We start from the raw sequence: 13,351 nt of genomic DNA, 5'->3' as shown, positions 1-13,351 counted from the left end.
CCCTTGTGTCCTGCTTGCTGAGTTGTGGAACCATCATTTACACAGTTTTTTCCATGCTTCTGGATGTATTGCTGTTACACTAATAAAAATTATACCAACAGCATCTTGTAAGAGGAACAAGGCAAATTGCCACGTTTATTGTAAATAAAACAAAATATTCCTATATGCAATTTCTATATAGATCCATTCACACACAGGTTCTGCAAAAAGGTTGTTATAGTTACCAGCCTAGATGTTGCTCGTGCCAAGTCACTGGCCAGGTGGCCTGGACACGAGAGTGGAGCCGAGTTTTTGTCAGATGTGCATCCAATGCTCCTGGAGAGTGGTCGTAGAACCAGACTCAAAGAACACAGTTCTGGGGTCCAATCTTTATAGGTCTCTGGTTCAATACAAGTCTATGGAAGTTGCTTCATCATGTTGAATTTACAATTGAGATGACCATCAATCAGCTCAATCAGCAGGTGGTACATCCATGATGGCTCCATGATGGCTAGATGTTATCTTCTTGTTCTTCCTTGATGCGTTTTGGGTGGATTCTGGTTCGCCCTCTGGGGGTCATCTCGTTATCTCCACTTTGAATATTCTTTGGCCCATCGATACCAAGGTTGAAATTCTTAGGATTAGGCTGGCACCATTTACTAACCAACTATTTCCCTGCTTCAGACATTCAATTCCATGCACTCATCATTCATTCTTTTACTTAACAACACAATCTATGACTCTTGATTCATTTAACAAGTTTTATCCCACTATCTATTTTTTCCCTCTTTTGATACCAAGATTTACATAGGCATGACAAGGGGCCCGCGCAGGGGAAGCGCATCAGGGTGTTGTTTTAAAGAACAGCATTGTTTCCTCAAAGTTCTTATCACTTTCCAGCACAGACTCTTTGTCCTGTACCGGCCTGAAATAATTAGCACTTTGGCCTTTCATTTGTTACAGGGTGAAATTCAACAGCATGGAACTGATGTTCATACCTTTTTACAATACCTACATCCTCTTTTGTCTGTCTTTATTTCTACTACTACATAATTATAATTCTATCATACTTATATAACTTTGAGGGCGACCCAACATTGCACCCTGTCTTTACAGTTACAAATGTCTTGTATTGACAGCTCTTATTAGTTGTTTGGTAAGTTCTTGAGGGTTTTACTCTGTTTTTTGTTTGTTTTGTTGGATTGCTGAGATGGCAACTTGATCAGCTGCTCTCGTTGCAAGGTGTCTGCCAAGAGCCATGTCTGGTGGACTGCCTGTCCTCAGTCAGGTGCACTGATGTCTGTATTATCTTTTAATTGGACAAACAGCCTCTACCACATTCTGTACTCCAAAACACCCTACACTTTTGATTGTCTGCTTTTCCTTGTCAAACTGTGTGCATTTTGCTGTTATTTCTGTATAGCTGACAAATGTGGTATGACACCAACAGAAGCGTCAATTTTTATGAATGAAATTCTGCTAATTTGCATGCTGGGACAACCTCTTTGCATCTGCATGAAAACTATATAGATGGCTTTTTAACAGACCCCTCTTGGTAAAACAATCTCGGGTTTTTATTATATGCCCTAATAACTAGTACAGGCAAGTTGCCTAGTGGGAGACGGCACCATTGCCTACCCCAGGAGTTCAAAAATCACAAGAGTTTTAAAATAATAGATGTATTTTTATCGTTTTTGAGCCTTTAGGATGCGCTTCTTCATGTTTTCAAGCATTTCTCTACAACCATGAGCAGTAGAAACTTTTTTTACTAAAAGTTGAAATTTTCATGCAAACTCTTGATTCCAGCATCAGGAGCTTTATTTAAAAAGTTGAAAATATCCCAAGATTTGTAAAATTGTGAGAGCTGGTAATGACTGCTTAACACTGATACAGTAGGGAAATGGACTTGCTTCTTAAAATCCCTTGCTGTTGTGGAAATTAGACCATACTTTGCACAGAATGCCCTTTCTTATTCTCTTTAAATTCTTATATTGTTCTGATCGCTGTAGCACATGGACTATCCAGCATTTACAGTCTTTTTCATAATATCAAAATGATATTCCATCATCTGTATCCATTTTTGCATTGATGGTATGTCAGAGAAAAACACAGTTCTCACTCTCAGGTTGGGTGCAGCAAGTCAGATACAGTTTATTACCCCAAGCAATTGCACAGAGGGAGAGAGTGCACGAGGACGCAGGGTTTCCCCACCTACGCAGGTCTCTCAAAGATAAACAATTAGATAAACAAGTATTTATACCTTTATTACAGACAATAATAAGCAACAACTGCATATTGTTTATACATATTCCTTCATGATACCTTATTTTTCTTACCATTTCTCTTATGGTCTGCATTCTATTCTTATCTAATACAAGGTCACAACAGCCTCTTTCACAGTTGTTTTCCACTCTCTTCGCACTATCCCCACTGCTACAAATCTTGTGTTATTAAAGCTAGAGTAAGTCTGACTCATGCTCAATATAGAGGCCTGCATCCAAATTCTCTTTATCTACTTCCACACTCACCCCTTTTGTGCTTCCAGCACAACTATCAATTTTAAACTTCCATTTTCATTAAATTTTGTATTTCAAACTCTGCATCAGATGCTTCAACCTTAGGGGTTTTAATTGGATACAATGACAATGCATGGTTAGTATGGACATAAAGAGTATTATTATTATTACGTCCCTTACAACAACAATAACATAACCCTAAACCAAATAACAACAGTACAAGCAATAACATGCCCACAATAATACTATAATGGGGTTGTTGCACAGTTTTAGTCACAAAACACAATACATCATACTATGTACATAAGTTTATATGTCTATAAGCGGTGCGAAAGGCATACTTTTCAACTTGATATATATTTTGAATCATATGAAGTTGCCCTTGTAACTCAGAAATTTTCTGAATCTCTGGTAGGAGTGAAAGTAAATTTTGGAATCGATCAGGTATTAGGGTGGTCCAGTTAAAGGGTATCTGAAACCTAAGGGCTGATTGAAAAATTCTATCCACAGGCCTGCAGCAGTGGTGAGATTAAAATGAATATCTTGTAATATGGTGGCCTCAATATGCACACAGCTATCATTAGCTTGGAAGAGTAGGTGTCCTGTCAGGGTAGTTCCTTGTCCCATACCCTCTCAACAAACGTTGTCATGAACAGTGACAACTTCCCCTGGCTTCAGTTTGCATACACACTGAAGCTGTGGGGGTTCTCATGGCCAGAATATCCATTGACTCCCTCTCGCTATCCAAATGTTGGGTGTTATAGAATCATAGAATATCAAGGTTGGAGGGGACCCCAGGAGGTCATCTAGTCCAACCCCCTGCTCAAAGCAGGACCAATCCCCAATATTTGCCCCAGATCCCTAAATGCCCCCCTCAAGGATTGAACTCACAACCCTGTGTTTAGCAGGCCAATGCTCAAACCACTGAGCTATGTTATTCTGGGAGCACTGACTAAAAATCGATTAGCCATACCAGGTAGTGTAAGTTCCCAAATGTCTCGGTGAATTACCCAGTCCCCCATGCATCTCCTAATCTCAGTTCAAGTTCTACCCCCAACATAGTGTCAGAATTGCAAATCAGTCAAGACAATTACCCTTTTGGTCTTCTTCCTTCATCAACATGATATATCTCGTGAGGCCAGCCTTCAAAATCTGTATATGAAAAACACTGTTGTTTAATACCTAGAGCCTACTTTAGAAAGTCATCTGGATTGTTCATAGTATTTGGGAAGAAGTCCAAGGGAAAAGCGATCTCTGTTCATAGATTGTATAAGTTGATTAGTATTCAGTCATGTTAGGGCCAACTCTAAATGGATTTATAATCAGTCATGTGGTGACCAAGTAGGAGGTTCAAGTGCCAGAATGCCTCGGGGCTGTGTGGCATCTGCTTTTAGGACAGACATGACAAATCCACACGGGAAAAGAGAGGACAGAAAAGAATAGAGAATGTGTATGTACAGTGGTCTATCTGCAAAACACTTGTGGCCGCTTCAGTGAGTTGCTTCCATAATATGGTGATTTGGAAGCCTGCCAGGTGTGTGTGTGTGATTAACTTAACCCTACCTTCTCAGTATTGGAGCTGAATACGTATCCTTTTTGGAAGGGCAACATTTTGACTTTCCTTAACTAAACTCTCCTCTGTCCTCTTCTAGGGTTGCTGCTCCTTGTTAGAGTCCTTGGCTGCATGTTCAGTGGTTTTCACACAATTTCATTGCTGTCTGTGCAGTTCACTGGTGTGTTTTTTTTTTTTAAACTCCTGCGTCTTCTAGCACCGTTCTTAGGTTTGAAGATGTAACAGGAAAACACTGGTGCTGTCTGCACTAACACTTCTGCCATTTCTATCCCAAGTCGAGTTGCACAACCAATAAAGAAACAAGAGCTTTCCCCAAAAAGGCTGGTACAGATGCTAGTAGGGGAATTTTCAGAGAAAATGTTATGAGTGAAATGAGAAGTTATTCCTTAGCAATGTCTGGAGCTTTCCAATAGTCCATCTTGAATACTATCCTGTTTTCTGACAGTGTCTGGTGCCAGATGCTTCAGAGAGGATAAAACAGAACAGGGCAATTTATTGAGTTATCCATCCTCTCCTGTCTAGTATCAGCTGTCAGAGGTTTAAGGACACCGAGAGCATGGGATTGTGTCCCTGACCATCTTCGCTAATAGCTATTGATGGACATATCCTCCATGAATGCATCTTATTCTTTTTGGAACCCAGTTATACTTTTGGCCTTCACAATGTCCCCCGAGAATGAGTCCCACAGGTTGACTGTACATTTTGTGGAGAAGTACTTCCTTATGTATGTTCTAAACCTGCTGCCTATTCATTTCATTGGGTTACCCCTGGTTCTCGTTTTATGTGAAGGGGTAATTAACACTTCCTTATTCACACATGATTTTATAGCCCTCTATCATAACATCCCTCAGTTGTCTCTTTTCTGAGTTGTACAGTCCCTGTCTTTTTATTCTCTCCTCAAATGGAAGCTGTTCCATACCCCTAATTGTTGTTGCTGTTGTCAGTACTTTTTCATGTGTGTGTGTGTGTGTATTTGAGATGGGGAAACCAGAACTGCATGCAGTGTTCAAGGTATGCACATATAATGGATTTATATAGTGGTGGTATGCTATTTTCTGTATTATCTATCCATTTCGTGATGGTTCCTAACATTCTGTTAGCTTTTTTTACTTCTGCTGCAAATTGAGTAGATGTTTTCAAAGAACTATCCACAATGACTCCAAGATACTTTCTTGAGTGATAACAGCTCATTTAGACCCCATCACTGTGTATGTATAGTTGGGATTATGTTTTCCAGTGTGCATTACTTTGTATTTATGAACAATGAATTTCATCTGCCAATTTGTTTCCCAGTCTCCCAATTTTGTGAGATCTTTTTGTGACTCTTTGCAGTCAGATTTAGACTTACCTATCTTGAGTAATTTTGTGTTATCTGTAAACTTTGCCACCTCACTGTTTACACATTTTTACAGATAATTTATGAATATTTTGAGCAGCATAGGTTCTAGTACAGATCCTTGGGGGACATCATTACTTACCTCTCTCTGCTTTGAAAACTGATAATTTATTCCTACCCTTTGTTTGCTATCTTTAAACCAGTTACTGATCCATGAGAGGATCTTCCCTCTTATCTCATGACTGCTCTTGCGGCTTCCCTTTGCTTCCCCATCAGAAAATAATTTTCTGCAGGGAAGTAAAGAAATGTGCCAGGGACATAAATTCTGCACATGTGCAGTGGCGCAGCATTCCCCCAGGAGTAGGTTATGTAGCCCAACCTGTATACCGAGCCAAGCTCTGTCTTCCCCACTCGGGCCCTCTGCTCCTGCCATGGCCCTGGCCCACCCAGTCTGACTGACGTCTCCCAACCCAGCCCCCTTCTCTCTCTGTGGCCAGGTTTGTACCTTACCTTGCTCAAATGACTCCAAATTTGGAATGCTAATCCTATTTTGCATCCCCACATGGCACAGCAAATTTCAAGAAATCTAAATAAATGTGCAGGTTTTAGAGCACGTAAAGTTGTCCTTTAGACAGAAAGGCGTTCTCATCCTGAACTTTAGGAAGCTCTGCAAGAATAATCTAGTTCTAGTAATATCTCTTTCTACGTTGAGTGTTGGGGAAAACACACTCGACACCGATGCTGTTTCTTGGTTATATTTTTATGATTTGATAGTTAAATTTATTCATATTTCCACCTTTTGTAGGATTCTTTTCTGATTTTCAGGTCATTAAAGAGTTCCTGATGGAGCCATATTGGCTTCCTACTTCCTGACTTTCCTTTGCATCAGGATAGACTGCAATTAATATAGTCTCTCTGAGAAACTACCAGCTCTCCTGAACCTTTTTTCCCTTAGATTTTCTTCCCATGGGACCTCACCTACCAGTCCTCTGAGTTTGTTAAAGTCTACTTATGTGAAATCATTGTCCTCTCAATCCTTCCTTTCCTTAGAATCATGAAATCTATCATTTTGTGATCTCTTTTACCCAAATTGTCTTTCATCTTCAGATTCGCTACCAATTCCTCCCTGTTGGTCTGAATCAAATCTAAAATGGCTTGCCCCTGGTTACTCCCCTCTGTTTTCTGAAACAAAAAGTTGTCCCCGATACATTCCAAGAACTTATTGGAAATTTTGTGTTTTGCCATTTTACTTTTCCAACATATGTCTGGTTGGTTAAAGTCCCCCCATTACTACCAGGTCTTTGGCTAGATGGAAGCCAGAAAGTAGGCCCTTTCCTCTTTTGGATCATATTTTCTATGAAAATTGTAGAGGTACTTGAAACCTTTGATTTGAACACAAAATTCTCCCTTCTGCATGCCATCTCTCTTCCTTCATTCCCCCCTCCTGGTCTCTCCCCCCAAAACACCTAAAACCTGGTGGAGTTTAGATTCTCGGATCCAGTTTGGGCCCATTTTTTATAAAGTGCACAGTTAAAATATTAAATTTAGTTAGAATTCAAGTGATAAACCAGATTCAGTGAAAAAGAACAAGCCATGGACATGTTTATTCAATCAAGACAACAGTACAGATGAACCAGGTCATACAAGCAAACAATAAAGCAAAACCTATAGCTAGGGCTCCGTGTTTGTCATGAAGGTCATGGAAGCCACGGATTCCGTGACTTTCCGCAATCTCTGTGACTTCTTCAGGGGCCAGTGTGACTGACCCCCAAGGCCGTCCAAGCAGCTGCCTTCCCCCCAACATCAGGCCCCTGGAGCAACCACCCCCAGCCACAGCCCCCCAGTTTCCCCCCTAGCAGCGGCCCCTCCAGACACGTCCCCCCCACCCGCAGCGGTCCCTGCGCCCCCCAGCGGTGACCCATTTAAGATTTAGTCAGGGGTATATATAGTATTAGTCACGGGCTGTGAATTTTTGTGTATTGCCTGTGACCTGTCCATGACTTACTAAAAATACCCATGACTAAATCATAGCCATATCTATAGCTGAAGGAAGCTGGCATGCCTATTAACCTTATCTTCTTGATAAACTGTAGATTAAGTTAAAATGTGTTGTAATAAATTAATAAAACAGGCAAAAAAAACTTAGATCCAGGCTTTATTCATTAATAAGTTACATTTTGCCATTTTCAAGTATCTTCCTGGATCACAGGCAATTAATAAAGAGGAGTTGCTTAGATACTACAATGATGTCAACCAATACACAACCCTAACCTGGCTAGATCTGGTCTTTTAATTCAGATTCTCTTTGGTGATTTCAACAGATTATAAACAATCATGTTTTACAGTATACTGTGACACAAGTCACCTCCAGGCTCTCCAGGTATGCTTCAGCATATTTTTCTGCTGGATCACAAATAGAGCAATCCAACACCTCTATAATTCTTGTCACTTTATCTGTATTTATTGTGGCTGGCTTTTGCACAATGTAAGAAACAACTATGGAGTAGCCTTTCCTTCTTCTGTACAAGAAGGGTCACTATATAAAAATGACTATGGAATGACTTTGTGGCTAGGGAATAAAATCACTCTTCCCCAGTGAAATGAAGTTGGTGGGCAATACATCATATTGACTACATCTAGGTAAAAGATATGAGATGGGATGAAGTTTAGAAGGACACAATTAACACAGGGAGGATTTTCAAAGGTATAAAGGGGAGCTAGGCACATAACTCCCATTGAAAGGCAAGAGGAGTTGAGCTTCCCCTTCGTGCCTTTGACACTCACACCTTAGTTTTATATAGAATATTTTACTTTCCATAGTTTGCATATGGTAAAATACAATTACTTTCCACACTCATACTGTCTTGCCATTTAGCTGGCTATGCATTTCGCCCCCCCCCCCCCCAGCCCCAGCCCCAGCCCCTGCTTGTAATGGAACAAAAGCTAACCTGGCTGTAGTATGTTCAGCGCTTTTTTTGAGATACTCCCATGTCAGCATGGATAACAAAGCTAAGAGTACTGTTACTGTTGGATAGCTAGCTGATGTTGCAGAGTTCCCAGGGGAAGTTCACACATGTTTTTGTATTTAAAAAAAACAGGGAACTAATCGTGTGTGTGTTTGTGACACCACACACACACACTCATGGTTGGCTCTGTTGTGTTTTTTTTTAACAAAAAAAATATACAAATTACAGGCACTGGGAGTCTTATTTTATTTATTTTTTATTTAGATGTTGTCCCAGATTCTGACTGAAGATTAAGTCTGAGTTATTTCAGTTACTTTATTAATTGTGCTATAGGACTACAGGTTTGCCCATTGGAGTAAAGCTTCCACACCTGTGTAAGACCCTTCCAAATTGCAGCTATGGGCACAGGAGGACCACAAGGGTTCTGTCTTCTTAAATCATGAAAATATCAGATGGAAAATCTTTTTGTTTTTTAAGAATTCATAAATTCATAATTTTACCTGAAGTCATGATATAAGAAACTAGGGATTCTTAGAATTAATCCATTGCAGCCATTTGTCCAATGCCCAGGTTTTATCAAGGTTTAGGTTTCTTTTTTTTTCTAGTTGATCTCAATTTTATTTATTTATTTATTTATTTTAATTCTCAACAGATCAGAAACAAAGGAAAAACAGAGCTGTGACATCTTAAGCATTATCTTGTCAATTCATCTTAACCTCAACTTGCTGAGAGCACCAACTGGTAGTGCCAAGTGAACAGTTTTTCTCCTTTCTCAAGCTATCAATCTGGACACCATTCATGGCCAACTCACTTGAATTTGTGCTGATCTGGAGCAGTATTGTGATATGTAACCTGTCTGCTTGGGGGCTACCCAAGATTAAATTAGTCATGCACTTAACTCTTTGCCCCCTCTACATTTGAATTGCTTAAGCAGCATCTGCAGCAAATGTTACAGATTTTTGTAGGCTGAGGGTTACTTCCTGACCTGTCTGCTAGACTTCTAGACTCCTTAAACTACGATGGACCTTTACTGAACCCCTTTGAACTTCAGGTTCTCTTCTATTTACTGACACAGAATGCTGAAACCAAAGTGTCAGAAAAATCCTTTGTTTGTGCCGTGTATTCACTTTTTCCTACTGAGATGATAGGAAATATCCCATATGTTTCTCATTGATCTCAAATTAGAACCATCTGCTGGTCTCAAGAAAAGCAAACTAGTGGAGGTGAGCAGCAAAGGAGTATGTTATGTGTCAGGCTGCTGCAGAGGGCAGGGACTGTATTGCTCACATTTGCTACCACCTCTTTAGTCTGTTCGCTAAGCTATCGCGATGGCAAAGCTTAGAATTGAAAGTTTCTGAAATATTCTTTTTTTCTCCATGATACTTAGCAGGACAGTGAGTGGAACACATTCTCATTCACAACTTGTACATTTTATTTTTCTTAAAAATAATTTCCCAAAATAAAAGGAACAAGTTTATAAGTGTAACCTTGAATAGGAACTTTTTTTCATTAGGATCCAATCTAGAAATCATGTAGAGAGAATCTTCCAGCATGTTAGTATGGTAGATTTGTTGTTCTGAAAGTTCAAGCTCAAACTACAGATCCTGAAACTTTTAAATAAACTGTAGGTGAGAAACACACACTCAAAGTGAGGCAGGCTTGAGTTGGCGCTGAAGCGCGTATTGTACTGTGTAAAGACCTTTCTAGCCTCTCTCTTATATGTTAAATTATTTATTTTAATCAAGATCTTAGAAAAGTGGAAAACTGTCAAAGAGTCTCTGTTAAGTACATGCCAACTGCCCCATAAAGAAGAAACATTCTCTATAATTTCTTTCAGTGCATTTGAAAGATGTCTACAACTTTTCCCCAGATGTTGGCTGTAGTCTGTTCACATAGAAAGTACTGAAACGTTTGAAAAACATATTGAGAAATTGTTCATTTAACTATTACCTTTGACTAAGTTAAAAGAAGGTGAAAAGTTTCTAGGCAAGGGAATGTATGAGGGAGAAAAATGAGAACATTTTGGGAAAGCAACCTATAGTGTTTAAGAGACTCTACTTTTAAAGGTACAGTTTATAATCTCTGCTTAAGAGGTGGGAACTAATATAATAGAGATATTACTAGCCACATTCTCTCTGACTAGATCTAATGTTATCAACCTTCACTTTTCTAAACCTCGGAAAAGTTCTGTTCTTGGCAGGAGAGGGCGGGTATTTGTTTTTGTTTTTAAAACTAATCATATTTAAAAAGAAAAGCTTTGTCCCAAGGCTGAGTTTTTATATACCAAGATACTGCCTGAAGTGACCTCTTACCATTAACCCCTGGAAACAGAAAGAGATGGGAGGGCAGGGCTATAGTGGAAACACAGTCAGATATAAATGTAGTGATGCCAGTGGCACTGTGATAATGACTATGGTATCTTTTGAAGGAACTCTGCAGCTGATGTTTAAAGACATTAAAATAACTTTTAAAATAAATTATTTGTTGTAATTTAAATTGAAGATGTAATGACATCCTTCAAGTACCAGATTTCCTTCTCTGTTTTTCTTTCTCAGGGATAGTCTACACTACCGCACAGCTGCACTGTTGTAGCACGTCTGGTGAAGATATGCCATGCCAATGGGAGAACCCTCTCCTATCAGCATAATACTCCACCTCAACGAAAGGCAGAAGCTAGGTCAGCGGGAGAGCATCTCCTGCTGACATAGAGTGGTGTGGACACTGCTTTAAGTTGATGTAACTTAGATCACTCAGGGGGGTGGCTTTTTCACACCCTTGAGCAATGTAACTTACATTGACTTAGGCGATAGTGTAGATAAGCCCTCAGTTGAAGAATAAATATGATCTCTTAATTAAGATTTCTTTTCTTACATGTACTGTGTAGTAGCCCAGGCAGGATAGAGACAGTGAAACTGCAGGTCAATATAGTTCTTTATCGTGACCCACAGCACTTTCCTATAACATGGAAGTGTTGCCTTTGAAGAGTAAGAATACCTGATACTTGGTGTACTATGTGGATCTCGGCAGTCTGGCTGCACTTCTGTATTAAATACAAGGGCAGCTGTTGTGAGTTCCATTTAGGGATATACTCTTGTGGCACCTAACAAATTGCCAGTGTAACCCTCCAATTAGGCAAAGTTTGGGTGTTGTTAACATAAGAGCTTGGTTCTGATTCCAGCCTTGCGTATTACAAATGCCTTTTCTTTCTCTTTTTTGCAGATACTGAGCATCTTTATACTACGGTTTTTCAAGAAATCTGTGAACGCTTTGGAAAGGCATATACCTGGGATTTGAAATCATTAGTCATGGGTAAAAAAGCATTGGAGGGAGCACAGATTATTCGAGATGTACTTGAGCTTCCAATGACCAAAGAGGAGCTACTGCATGAAAGTAAAATGAAGCAGGAAAAAATATTTCCTAATGCTGCGTTGATGCCAGGTGTTTCTCTTCAATATTTAAATAACTGCATATGAAATTATTTAAACACTGTGACTATTGTATAGTTCTAAAACCTCCTTTCACAAAGCACTTTCTCTCACAGACCTGATTTCTTCACTCTTTCCTTGACAGGTTTTGCTAAAAATTTCCTGTTTACTTGGTAGAAAGGTACTGAGGATGCTGAGAGCTTTTTCATATACACTTGTGGAACAGCTGCTCTTAATACATGTTTTAAAGAACAGAAAAACACATGGACAGGATAAATATGCACAAAGTTTATAAGTTTCATGATCTAGTCTTTGCTTTATAATATTTGAGAGTAGCTGTGTAATTCAACAAGTTTTTTTTAAGGTGTGTATGTGTATACACTCTAGTGTATTGTGTAAAATAATCAATATGCATGCCTTTACACAAAGGACAGACTTGTGTGTCTGTCCATGTATATATGTTGCATATTCTGAGTTCTTGAACTTGTAATCTTGGTTCCATTAGTAACATTTTCTTTCATTTAAGTTTGTAGTATGTAATGGGGGAGGGGAAAAAACCCTAGGTAACAAGTTCAGGCATGCAAAAGAAGAAAACTCTAAACTAAGTTTGTTACCAACATAGAATGTAAAGTTAATGTTTCTGGAGCAAACAGCAGTATTTTATGGCAAAATATAATGAGAGAGGGCAGAATAGCAAATTCCAGGTATGTGCAAAGTAGCCTAATTAACGTAAACATAACAAATATAACTTTTGGAACTTTCTGGATTTTGAATGTTTGGCCTTTCAGCCTTTATGGTGCACTACCAATAGTCTAGATTTTTTTTTTGAGGGGTGGCTGTATTTATATCTAATTTCTTAATAGTTTAAAAGGGCTGGGGGTAAAACGAGTGTGGTGGGGGTGGAGCTGGAGAGGGGAGCAAGTTTAAAAAACCAGAAACAGAAAATCTGGATATAATTTGTATATTCAACTAACACTCAGCTGGCCCTCAGCCCTCACTGTTGCTGCTCACAGATGCATCCCAGACGGGCTGGGAAGTGCACCTGGGCAGTATCAGAATTCAAGGCATGTGGTCACAACCAGAACTATCGCTGCATATCAATGTCAGGGAGCTGAGAGCAATTCCAGGCCCATCTTCAGGGCAAATGTGTCGCAGTACTGACAGACAACACCACAGTGATGTTCTATATAAACAAACAAGGTGGTGCTCACTCTTCTCCCCTGTGCCAGGAAGCTCTCTGACTGTGGGACTTCTGTGTCACACACTGCATCCAGCTACAGGCCTCATATCTGCCGGTAGCACAGAACGAACTAGCGGATCACCTCAGCCGCTCATTCAACACTCACGAGTGGTCACTCAGAGCGGACATTGCCCTTTTGATCTTCCAGAGTTGGGGCTATCCTCTCATGGACCTGTGCAACAGGGAGCAACAGAAAGAGTCAGCTGTTCCGCTCCTTTCAGAACCACAGCCAAGGCTCCATAGCAGACACCTTTCACCTACCGTGGACGAGTCACCTGCTATATGCGTTCCCACCCTTCCCCCTCATAGAGCAGGT

The 13,351-nt window shown here is 39.8% G+C and overlaps 1 protein-coding gene across 1 annotated transcript in view; it reads left to right on the top strand.

Annotated features, from left to right (window-relative positions):
* Positions 1–13,351, top strand: part of PUDP (pseudouridine 5'-phosphatase) — a 149,536-nt gene that overhangs the window by 28,405 nt on the left and 107,780 nt on the right. The window contains exon 2 of the mRNA XM_084648974.1: positions 11,590–11,808. Coding sequence (XP_084505100.1) covers positions 11,590–11,808 — 219 coding nt within the window. The remainder of the gene's footprint in view (positions 1–11,589; positions 11,809–13,351) is intronic.

This window comes from Lepidochelys olivacea (genome assembly GCF_965140295.1).
Source record: "Lepidochelys olivacea isolate rLepOli2 genome assembly, chromosome: 1".
Taxonomy (NCBI): domain Eukaryota; kingdom Metazoa; phylum Chordata; order Testudines; family Cheloniidae; genus Lepidochelys; species Lepidochelys olivacea.
The sequence above is the reverse complement of the archived record's forward strand: the minus strand, read 5'-3'. Positions and strand labels throughout refer to the sequence as shown.